Source organism: Neopsephotus bourkii, unplaced genomic scaffold, assembly GCF_033783945.1.
Source record: "Neopsephotus bourkii isolate Nb327-2 ecotype Australia unplaced genomic scaffold, CSIRO-AGI_Nbou_v1 NB_882, whole genome shotgun sequence".
In the NCBI taxonomy this organism is placed as follows: Eukaryota; Metazoa; Chordata; class Aves; order Psittaciformes; family Psittacidae; genus Neopsephotus; species Neopsephotus bourkii.
In genome coordinates, this window is record NW_026901376.1 from 1,672,404 (window position 1) to 1,683,902 (window position 11,499).

Below are 11,499 nucleotides of genomic sequence, written 5' to 3' on the forward strand. Positions count from 1 at the left end.
TCCAGAGGAGTGGGTGATGCACACACAGGGCTCTTGCTGTGCTGGTCCTATGGGTGCTTTACCTGAAAGGACCGATTTGGTGTTGGAAACAGGACACACAGATCTTACTGCCTTTCCAGGTGTGATAAATTAGACCATGGGCAACAGGTCCTTAGCTTTGCAGTAAACCAAGGGGGAGGCCTGCCTCAAACAGCAAGCACCGGTCTGCCGATGCCATCGCTTTCCTGTAGGTGAGGATTAACTCCCAATTGCAATACAACCTGCCTTTGCCCTGCGGGATGCGTGCGGGTGTCAGGCTGCGCCATGGCTTTCCGTCCGTCCCTGTTTGCTTTCCGGGTTGGGTGCCGAGCGTGGCAGACTGGAAAGGTAAGTTGGGTGGCTTTTCCGACCTGCCGCTCCGGCTGCGGGCTGCGGGCTGCAGGCAGGGTGAGCTGACAGCGGGCAGGGCTGGGAAGGTGCCCGGAGGAGGAGTCTCCACCGAGCCGCTGGAGGAGGGCGCAGGGGATGCGGGTGCAGGTGCCCGGCAGCCAGGCCAGCTCCTGGAGCAGCCCCGCAGGGTGAGTGGGGTCCTGGGAGGGGGGGACCGGCATGGCAAAAGCCCTGTGTGTGGGGGGCACCCACTCCTTTGGGATTGCCTTGAGGAGAGATTGATGCTTCCCTGTCTCAATTCATAGCTATGTGCTATAGGTCCTTCCTCCTGGGTGGCCTTGGGGGTGCTATGGAGAGACTGGGCAGGGAGATAACCCCCGTGCCCTGGTGCTTTCTGAAAGCAATCACGAGGAAGGGCATGTCTCCTGTGGTGGGGCTGAGCCTGGATGTGGGTGATCCCACCGCCAGGATGGGGTTTAGGGATCTCTCCCCCCTGGGGGGGGGACTAGGGTGGGTGGACTAGGGGTTTGCCTTTCCTTTCTGACTGCCCCAGGCTCACGGGAACAAGGTGGGATTTGTCCTGTGTGCTTCGGGACATGGGAGGGATGTGATGTTCTGGCAGCCTGTGGATGGGGGAATCCCTGGCAAAGAAAAAGCCCCCCAAGCCGGTTTCACTGCTCAGTTTACCTTCTGCTCCGTGCTCACTTAGCAGCCCTAATACTCCATGGAGTGAGGGTAACAGGTAGGCATGGCAGGTACCTGCAAAGTGGCTGAAAACACCCAGACTGGACGTGGCACTGGCACTGAGAAGCTGAGTTTTGCTGCTAATATTGTTCTCTGTCTCCTTGCCGCCTTTGTTTTGGAAGCAAATGTCCCTCTAACTGCATTGAATTGCCCAGCTACCTTGCATGGCCGGGATCTAATTACCTGCGGAGCTGGGAGCCCCGTCTCCAAGCGGCACCGAGGCTTTTGTGTTTAATGACTTGCTCCGCCACGTTCAGTGTGTGACAGTGTCGGGGAGCCTGCCAGGGACCGGCTGCTGGAGCCACTGTGCTCCTACCGCCATGCCTGGGAAAGCTAATAGGGGTTGGGATGTCTTGGGCCAGGCACCTGTGGCACAGGGATGGGTTAAAAACAAGGTAAATGGGTCTAGCAATGAGCATGGCTCTCCGTTGTGTGCTGGGAAGTGAACTGGATCCTTCCCTGTCGTGATGTTCGGGAAGAGGGTTCAGGTTTAAACAGAGAAAGTTCAGGTTGGATATAAGGAAGAAGTTCTTTACTGTGAGGGTGGTGAGGCACTGGAACAGGTTGGCCACAGAAGTGGTAAATGCTTAAATGCTCCATCCCTGGCAGTGTTCAAGGCCAGACTGGACAGAGCCTTGGGTGACATGGTTTAGCATGAAGTGTCTCTGCCCGTGGCAGGGGGCTGGAACTGGATGATCTGAAGGTCCTTTCCAACCCTAACCAGTCTGTGATTCTATGACTCTATGGGGTCCATGCCCAAACCCAGCCTATGGCCCCAGCCAGCAGCAGGGCAGCCCCCAGGAAGTGTGAGGACTGTTGGGGAGCGGGGCACAGCTGAGCTCTCCCCTCCCTCCCCTGCCATGAGCTATCTCCCTCCTCCTGTTAATGTTTACAAGGCAGGTCCGGCAGCGTCATGGTCTGAGCAAAGACCAGGTCCCTGCCCGGCTCTCCCTTCTTCCTGCTGGCAGGGGCAGGGCCGCGGGACAGGTACAGGGAGGCCAAGACCCTAATCCCACTGCCTCCTCCATCCACTTTGCTTCCCTCCATCCACGCATCCACCTCCGGCTGTGCTTCCCCGCTCGCAGGTACTGCGGGTGAGCTCCTGGTTCCTCGCCAGCTCGCTGCTGCCCCGGGCATCTCCGCTTACAGGCAGCTCCTGCCAGGTGGAGGGAGGGAGGGGGGAAGGTATTTTTAGGGCTGTTGATCTGACACCAGCTGAGTTTCCTCCCCTGTGAGGCTGGGGTTCGGGCAGAGGGCAGCAGAGGCAGCCACAGGGCGAGCTCTCCCTTTGGTTTTCTGTGTTTAAACGGACCAAGGCCAGTCCCTACCACTCTGATCTGCGGCAGATACTTCCCTGCTTCTCGCCAGTTCATGCTTATGGTTTTATCTGCAGGCAGTTGTTACCCAGCAGCTGAAATCGTTGTTTATGAATGCACTGAGAAGCATCTCTACAGTTAGAGCTCTGCTTGCAGGTCATTGGTTTTGGTCGGGGTTTTTATAAACCACTATTGTGGTGCTTGGGAAGAAGCAGCTTTCTGGAGATTAGCAGAAAGAAGAGGCCAAACGTGGCAGTTTGCACATCTGTTGGCCTTGAGATATGAAGCTGCCCTATAAATAAGAGTGTATTATTAGGCTGGTCCTTGCTGTCTGGAGCCGCAGGGTACACGGTGCCCTTATGCCCCAGCCGCTCTCTGTGCTGGGAATGCTCCACACCTTGGGGCAATGCTTCGAGGAGGACAGACCTGCTGGGGAGATGCTGGCGCACTGCAGCATCCCCAAAGGGCAGCAGCTCTGCTGCAGCATGGCAGGCTTGCTCTCTGGTGCTCAGTTTGGTGCAGGAGGGGGCACTGACTGCCCTTCAAGTCTTGGAGTTGGCATTGATGGCACACCAAGACCCCCATGATCCCAAAACGGCCAAGGATTTGTTGGCCAAACAACCTGGGTGATGTCAAACATTCTTGGGCAGCCTTGGACTTTGCCTCCATCAGGCCATGCATAATGAAAGGAGCTACATTTGGGAGGGGATCACAGGTATTCTTGTGTTTTCTGGGCTCCCAAGGAGGAGGAGGATGTAAGTGTCCAGATGGTGAGTAAGTAAGGGACTTGTTATTATCATGGGTGAGGGATGAGTTTAACCCTTAAATATCTGGTTCCTGATGGAAAAGGGTCCTGAGCAACATGAGTGAACTCACAGCGACACAAACATAGGCAGGTTTTCCATTACAAGTGGGATAAAGACCCCTGAGGAAGCAAGAAGCAAGGCTGGGAAGGAGAAGCATGTGTTCTGGGGGCACGATGCTTGCATACACCTCCTGCTCTTGAAGGATGTTTGCATTTTCCTGCTGTTTACATCTTCCAGCCATCATAAATAGGCTGGTTTGGATGAGGGACACGCTGGAAAAACCCTATGGAGGTTTGCCCACACTGTGTGGGCTGGGAAATGTGCTGGGACCTTCCCCCTCACCAGCTCACCTCAGTCCTGCCTCTCCCTTTGCCTCTCCCTCCCTGCAGATGAGTAATGCCACACGTGCCTTGCCCTCTTCCATGGAGCCCAGCACCCTGAGGCCCAGCACAGCTCCCAGGCTGGCTTCATCCTCCCCATCCCCAGCCCTTGCCCTGCTCATGGCTGCCCACAACGACTCCCAGGACAGCCAGCAGCTCTTCCTGACCACTACAGCAGCACAGGCCATCTCCGGCGTCTTCGTGTGGTCGGCTCTCATCATCACCTTCCACCAGGTACAGGCTGGGGCAGAGACAGGGCTCAGCACATGGGACCAGACTGTTGATTGCCCCCAAGTTAATTGCAAATCACTCAGCTCTGGATAAATACCTCCTGCTGTTGCTGCCTGGAGGGGATATCTCCGTTGTGCAGAGGGAGCGTGGTGCTGGCAGCCCAGCACTGTGGACTTTGCCCATTGCTCCCTGATGGCTGCCAGAGAAGGGCATCGGCACTGCCTGGAGGCAACACCCAATTTGGTTCCTCATCTGGTACCTAAGGGTCTGTGCCTTTGGGATGCACACCACCGACTGCCCATGGCCGTGGGTTTGGGTGCTACTGAAGGCAAGCTGGTGCCTCTGAGCACTGGGATGGGGCTGGCACAGATAAAGGCATGCTCCTTGCATAGAGCCAGGGAAGGGACCTGATTTGCATGTGTATGCTTGGAAGGGAGTGCCCCAGGGACTGGGATGGAGCCTGTCTCTTGTGTCTATTCACCACAATGGAAGGCTGACGTGGGATGAACATCCTGCAGCCCTGCGGGCTGGGGGGTACCTCTGGTTTCCCTCCTGACCAGGGGTAGCCACAGCTCCTCACACTGGGCTCTTTGCAGATCTACACACACCTAAGGAATTACACCATGCCCAAGGAGCAGCGCTACATCATCCGCATCCTCTTCATCGTGCCCATCTATGCCTTCGACTCCTGGCTCAGCCTCCTCCTCCTCGGCAGCCACCAGTACTATGTCTACTTCGACTCGGTGCGCGACTGCTATGAAGGTGAGTGCAGCCTCTCCTTGGCAGGGATGCTGATGGCAAAGCAGGGCTCTCATCCCACTGACCTGTCTCTGGATTGCATAAAGAGGCAAATCTCCACCTCTTTCACTTCCCTTCCTCCAAGCAGGGATTTTCCCCTTCCATCTCGATCAGCAGCAGGAAGCAGATGCCCCATAGGCAGACATGAGCCTTTCCAACAGCCTCAGAGGGACCCCAGCATCGTGTGCCTGGGGAAAGAGGTTTTCTGGCTGCCTTTGGGGTAGAAGTGCAGGTCCTCTAAAGCAGGAGGTTGACATACCTAAGAAACTGGGGAGTTGGGGTGACTTGAGGTGCATGGGAAGCTTCTCAGGGTTGAGGTTGCACTTCTACCTTGTTGTTCACCCCCTGAGGAGTGGAGGGTGTGGGTATGTGCATTACTTCAGGTTTGGAGTATATGAAGAATAAGTGATGGGGATGTCCAATAAAGCTGTTCAGGACCTGCTCCTTGCTGGCCACTTGTGCTGCCCCTTAGCAATTCTGAGGTCTTTCCATGCTGATGGTCCGTGGCCACTGCACTCCTGCCTGGGTTTGTCTGGGTGTGCATGGTGCCTGGCTCCATGAACAGTGCTGGGACATACAACTGCTGCCCCGTGCACATAGAGACTGTGTGTGCAGAGAGGAGCTGCTGCATCTGCAGCAAACCCTGTGCACATGCTGCTGTGTGTCTGACTCTGCCTGCTCCTCTTGCTGGGCTCCATCCACCAAAGGTGAGGAGGTGCTGGGGTGGATGACAAAACACCCGAGCAGGAAGGAATGTGACATGTACCAGGCCCCTCCCGGATCTCCATCAGCCCTGCTGACCCTGTCCACCCTTCCCTTGCCAGCCTTTGTGATCTACAGCTTCCTGAGCCTGTGCTTCGAGTACCTCGGAGGGGAGAGCACCATCATGGCTGAGATCCGTGGGAAGCCCATTGCGTAAGTCCCAGCAACACACAAGCTCCTTAGCCCTGCACCCACTATCCCCATGCAGCAGCCCCAACAGCATCTCCTCGGCTTCTCCTTCCAGATCCAGCTGCTTTTATGGGACCTGCTGCCTTCAGGGTATGTCCTACTCCATCGGGTTCCTGCGCTTCTGCAAGCAGGTGGGTACCCACTGGAGGGCATCGGCTCTGCTCCCCTCTGATGAGGGCTCTCTGGGTCCCTTCCCCACTGCCCTGCTGAGGGCTCTGCTTTGTCACTCTCCCAAGGTGCTTGGTTTGGGTTTTCTCCTCCGAGAGGCAGCTCACCCTGCTCACAGGCAGCCAGCCAGCAGCAGGGCTCGCTGTCCTTGCTGCTGACTCACTGCTGAGTCAGGGTCTCCTCCCACTGCAGAGCCGAGATTGCCATCTCTGTCCAGTCCCAGGTTAGCCTGAGCTGCTCTAACCCTCTATAGGTCTGTGCTGCAGGCTGAATCCTGGCTCTCTGTCCCCAGCTCAGCTGGTCTCCCATCACAGAGCGACCATGCTGCCTTTTGGGAGCCCTGCTCCTTCCCATATGCAGGTTCATGTCTCACCCCACAGCACTGACCACTGCTCTGATGGAGAACTGCTCCCTCTCTGTCCTGGCAGCAGAGGGCCTGGGTTGTGTGGAGAGGTAACAGGAGCTGCAGGGAGGGCAGTGGGATGTCCCTGCTGCTCAGGCCACACTGTGTCTCTCCCCATGCAGGCCACACTGCAGTTCTGCATCGTGAAACCCCTCATGGCGATCGTCACCATCATCCTGCAGGCATTCGGGAAGTACCACGACGGGGACTTCAAGTGAGGATGCTGGGTTGGGATGGGAGGGTGAAGGGGGCACTAGGGGTCCCTGCTTCATCACCACAGAGGAAAAGCTGAGAGTGGTCCCATGCTCCCCGCTTTCTCCCAGCCTCTCCTTCCTGTCCTGGGCTGTGCTATCTGCTGCAGCAGCTACACACTTCTCCCCTCCACATTCATCCTTCTTTGCCTCCAGTTGTGTTCACTTTGCTTCCTGCACCCTAGAGCATCATCTCTCTCTTCCCACAGTGTCCAAAGCGGCTACCTCTACATCACCATCATCTACAACTTCTCTGTCAGCCTGGCACTTTACGCCCTTTTCCTCTTCTATTTTGCCACCATGGACCTGCTGCGCCCGTTTGAGCCAGTCCTCAAGTTCATCACCATCAAGGCAGTCATCTTCCTCTCCTTTTGGCAAGGTGGGTACCACCACAGATGCGCAGTGCTTCTCATCCCACAACCACATCTGAGCCAGGGATACAGCGCCAGAGCTGATCCCTCTTCCCCTGCGCAGGGACGCTGCTGGCAATCCTGGAGAAATGTGGGGTGATCCCTGAAGTTCAGATCATCGATGGGAAGGAGGTGGGAGCTGGGACAGTGGCTGCTGGCTACCAGAACTTCATCATCTGCATTGAGATGTTCTTTGCCTCCATTGCCCTGCGCTATGCATTCACCTGCCAGGTGTACAGAGAGAAGAAAGAAAACTCAACAGGTAACTTTTCCTTCTTCCTTTCTTTGACAGTGACTAAAGAGATCCCCCTTATAGCATTACCAATGGGATGCTAAAACCACAAGAGCAGTTTCCTTCTCCTGTGCTCCACGAGTTCCTTCTTATTCCCTCATTACACCCATGAGTAAGTGCATAGGAAGAGAGACCTTGATGTGGATGGGCAGAATTAGGGGATTTTGGTATTACAGCCCATGCTGCTGAGAGGATCCATCCGGTTAGACACAGAGCTGGGGTTGCCTTCCTTCTCCTTGGAACTTGCCACTGCAAGCTGACATGGACCACAATGAACCCCTTATCTTGAATTACTATGGAAAAGTGTCACTCCAGTCTTGGAGCACTTGGGCTCATGAGTGTCTGATGTCCCATCTCCCCCCCTTTCTCCCTGTTTTTCAGCAAACCTTGCTCCAATGCAGAGCATCTCCAGTGGGCTCAAGGAGACCATAAGCCCCCAGGACATCGTCCAGGATGCAATCCACAACTTCTCACCCACGTACCAGCAGTACACCCAGCAGTCAATGCAGGAGGCAGAGCGCAAAGCACCAGGAGAGAATGGGCACGTGGCCTCCAAGGTGGATGGACCGAGCAGCAGAAAGAGCAAAAACATTGAGAAGAGAGTGCTGATCCTGTCGGATGAGGAGCTGTAGGGGACAACAGAAGGGACAGTGACACTGGGTACATTTAAACCCACGCAAATGGGAGGTGTCTCAAGGCTGAGCCAACCTCATCTATTGGGAGCACTGAGAATCCAGGAACTCTACCCAAAAAGCCAGTCTCTCGAAGGGAAGATGCAATAAGCCAGGGAAAGGTTAAATCAAATAGTGCCAGTTTCTGCTGTCCCATCTCTTTGGGCATTAAGATTGGGGCTATCTTTGCTCCTGCAACTAAGCAGCCATGCGTTGCAGCCTGGGCTTTGCTCCCCACTACTGGTGGGGATGCCCCCATGCCCGTGCTGGGGAATGCCAGGCAGGAAGGGAAGCCAAGCTATAGGATGGACCAGCCGCCCTCGCCGTCCTCTTACCTCCAACCAGTGCTGAAATGCTTTTCTCAGCACGGTTTTGCTCTAGTTTCTCCTGAGTTGAGTGAAGAAATCTCCAAGGGCCCCATGGAGAAAACCAGCCCAGGAAGGTGACTTCACTTCACCTCAAAACCCGGTCACACTTCAAAGACATCATTCCTTATTTTTACATCTTTCCCCCTCTCCTCCTCCCAGAAAAGCCCATGGAGTTGTGCAGACCTTTACCAGGGAGGAAGAGTAAGTGATCCTCCTCTCCCTCCAGATGGGGATGCAGCTGGATGAGTAACTCCCCTGGGAGCAGCAGCAGGACCTCATTCAGGGCTAACACAGGGTCTTGCAGCTGCATTTGGAGTGCTGCTGGTGACAGAAGCGCTTGTTTATATCCAAACCAGCTTATCTCTGCCTGGATCAGAAGTTAAAAGGGATTCCAGATTCCTTATCAGAGCCTTTATTAGGGAACCAGACCGTGACTGGTGGTGGTAGGAATGCACTTACTGGGAACTGTCTGTTCCTCCCAGCCCTTCGCTATTTACCAACCTGGGGGAAGGCAGGAGGGAGCTGAGCACAGCAGGGTGATAGTGGTGGGGACAGAGATGCTGGGGGCAGGACCTGCTCAGGGCAGGACCGCTGGCAGAGGAAGGTACTGCATGGGGGGGATTCTGCCATACCAGTGATGGAGAGTGCGCATCCTTCCATTAAACTGCCTCTCTGGGGTTTCCCCCCCCCCCCATTTTTAGTCCAAGATGATCCTTGAGAACATCCTTAGGCACTGGGTGGGCTGTTGTTAGGGGGCAGTGAAAGGACAAGGGCAAGCCTACAGCCTGAGTTGCACTCATGTGGCAAAGCGATGGGTAAGGCTTAAAGCTCTTTTACATACAACTCCTAGTATTTGTTTGGTCCCCCCTGTACCTCCTCTTATCTGCAAAATGCAAATCACATCATGAAATTATTTTATTTATGAATTTTTCTAATAAACAGCGATTTCTACCACAGAGTGTTTTCCCTTAGCTCAGCAAAGCCACAATCTGCCTGTTCCTGCTCTAATGCTGATGCTCTTAAGCTCAGTGTCCTCCCTGCCCCTCACTGCTGGCCCAGCAGAAATACCTGCACACGCAGCATCCTGCACACTTCGGCATTCCCACAGGATTCGTGCTCATCTTTTTCACTCCACAAAGAGTTTGTGTGTGAGTCTCCTGCTTCCTCTCCTTCTACTGCACCTCTTCCAACCCTCATCTAAGCTGTGGATGCAGCAGTTCAGAGCTGCTGGATCTGCTTTAGCCAAGCCCAGACTCCAGCACCAAGACAACATCTATTTGTTGTTACTGGAGAAACCTTATTGTGCTGGAAGCCTGGACTCCACACGAGCAGCTTATAACTAAGCCAGTCTTGCAAGTCCCTTTGCTCCAAAGCACCTCACCCCATACCTGTTTAGCTGGTGACAGCTGCCACTTCTCTTGCAATGAGGTCCATCAACTACATCCATGTGCGTTGTGCATCCAGGCATCCACCCGTGGACCTGGCATCCTGGAAGAAGAAATACCCTGCCTGCAAAGGGCAGCCTTAGTGCCCAGGAACGAGCCTGCTTGGCTTCGTAATGCAGCCAGCACTGAAGCAGGGACATCACATCTTGGTCCCCTCCATCCCCTGGGAGAGGGCCGGCCACAGCTGCAGGAACAGAAGCGAGGCCAGGCTGCAAAGGTGATGATAGCACATCTGTTGGCAGGCTCGCTGAGATAAAGACTTGCACAAGAACACAGCAAGAGGTGTAGTTGTACTTCATCGCGCAAATGATCGACTCCGGTGCATAATGGGCTGCGTTCATTGCTCTTGCCAGCAGGTGCAATTCCCACTGCAGACAATAACATTTGCCTATTTATGTCAAGCCCTGATTACTGTATTATATGTAAAACAGGTCCTTCGTGCAAATGAAACAAGGAGGAGGGGTACCAGCTGTGGCTCATCCAAGTCAGCAGTGTGATACCAGCCTGAAGGAGCCATGCTGGGCTGGACACCAGCAGGAGGGAGTTTGATCTCCTGCTCCTTTTCCTTGGGATAGGGAGCAAGGCAAGAGCTGGGCACCGGCAGGGCCCTCAAACCGTGATGCTGTCAAAACGCATCCACTGGGAAAAGGAACAACCAGCAGTGTTGTAGGCTGAGCAATGCATTCTCCAGCAGACACGGTCCTGTGCTCCTCTGCTAACGCATCTCCTCCATCTCTCCAGCAAGGACACAGGGAAAGCTGGCAGTGAGCACACGGGTGACCTACACAGGAGCCCGGCTGTGCCTGGAGCCATGCCAGCAGGCAGGCAGGGACAGGCTTTGCTCCCTGCCAGCAGCAGGCTCCAGTGGTTGGCAGATTTGTTTTCCAGTTGTCTCTTGTTCTTGGGCTTTCCCCAAGGACAAGGCTGGGATGCAGGTATGGTTCTCCCAAGCTTTTTGGGCTTGGGTCAGGCAGGTTTAGAGCCTGCTTGTGTCCAGGATGTATCCTTACATCAGGGCACACCATGCCATGGCAGCCGAGAGAGCTGGAGCTGATTGTGCTTCTCCATCAGCACACACTGGCCTATTTCCCTCTCTTCTTCAGCGTCACCAGCTCCTTGCTGCCATCCCTCTAGGCAGGAGCTGAAGCACATGATGATGAGTTTCTTGCTCTGTGGGTGACTGCAATCACTCCACAGGCTCCACCATGGTCCCTGCTCAGCCAAGCCTGCCTGGCCCCACCTAATGACCATCCATTACCCGCTGACACACAAAGCCTTTTCAGCCCTACCTCCAATTCCAACCCTGGCCAACACACCCATCTGCCTCCAACTATTGCCTCAAGCCGGCACAGACCAACTGTCTACCTCCTTCATCTAAAGAAAATTGACCACGTGGAATAGGGGGTTAACGCTAACATGGTCCCTCAGAGCACATGGGCACATGGTCCCACCTCTTTATAGCCCAAACAGGGTGAAACACGAACAAAATATTGATGTAAGGGGTTAGAGTGATTTATTCAGAAGCAGACACATAGGAAAGCAGTGAAGGATTGTTTCACAACCCACAGGAGCAAGGGAGAGCGTGTCTCTCCAGCACCACGACCTATCTAGGATGCACAGGGCCTCCTAGCCAAGAGCACCCTTGTGCATGCAGCTCTCAACACCATGACTGCAGGCAGGAGCCTGCTGAGCTATCAGCCTCCACTTGTGCTACCATAAATACCCACTGATCACACACAGAGGCACAGCCTGGGTTAGAACCATGTGCTCTGAGCATGGGATCTACCAGAGAAGCAACTCACAAAAGATATCCCTTGAGCATGTTCCAAACACACCAGGGAAGCACCATGGCAAGGCCTGGAGCTGGGCAAGGGGGATACACCGGGCTCATCAATG

At 54.8% G+C, this 11,499-nt stretch overlaps 2 protein-coding genes across 4 annotated transcripts in view; one reads left to right on the forward strand and one right to left on the reverse strand.

Moving 5' to 3' along the window:
• Window positions 1–11,499, reverse strand: part of ELFN1 (extracellular leucine rich repeat and fibronectin type III domain containing 1) — a 237,765-nt gene that overhangs the window by 152,256 nt on the left and 74,010 nt on the right. The gene's annotated exons all lie outside the window — the stretch shown is intronic.
• Window positions 171–9,114, forward strand: TMEM184A (transmembrane protein 184A). Of its 3 annotated transcripts, none has more exons than XM_061357025.1 (9): window positions 171–557; window positions 3,625–3,849; window positions 4,443–4,608; window positions 5,469–5,559; window positions 5,651–5,726; window positions 6,289–6,380; window positions 6,627–6,796; window positions 6,892–7,089; window positions 7,501–9,114. In XM_061357025.1, the coding sequence occupies exons 1-9, from the start codon at window positions 279–281 to the stop codon at window positions 7,749–7,751; spliced, it is 1,548 nt and encodes a 515-aa protein (XP_061213009.1). In that variant the 5' UTR covers window positions 171–278; the 3' UTR covers window positions 7,752–9,114. The 3 variants fall into 3 exon arrangements, with proteins under 3 accessions (XP_061213009.1, XP_061213011.1, XP_061213010.1); XM_061357027.1 differs by lacking the exon at window positions 171–557 and adding an exon at window positions 1,629–2,207; XM_061357026.1 differs by lacking the exon at window positions 171–557 and adding an exon at window positions 1,629–2,198.

Coding starts and splice junctions, on each gene's coding strand:
- TMEM184A (XM_061357025.1), top strand. CDS start 279: ATGCGTGCGGGTGTCAGGCTGCGCCATGGCTTTCCGTCCGTCCCTGTT. Junction 5,560..5,650: donor ATCCGTGGGAAGCCCATTGC/GTAAGTCCCAGC, acceptor TTCTCCTTCCAG/ATCCAGCTGCTTTTATGGGA. Junction 7,090..7,500: donor GAAGAAAGAAAACTCAACAG/GTAACTTTTCCT, acceptor CCTGTTTTTCAG/CAAACCTTGCTCCAATGCAG.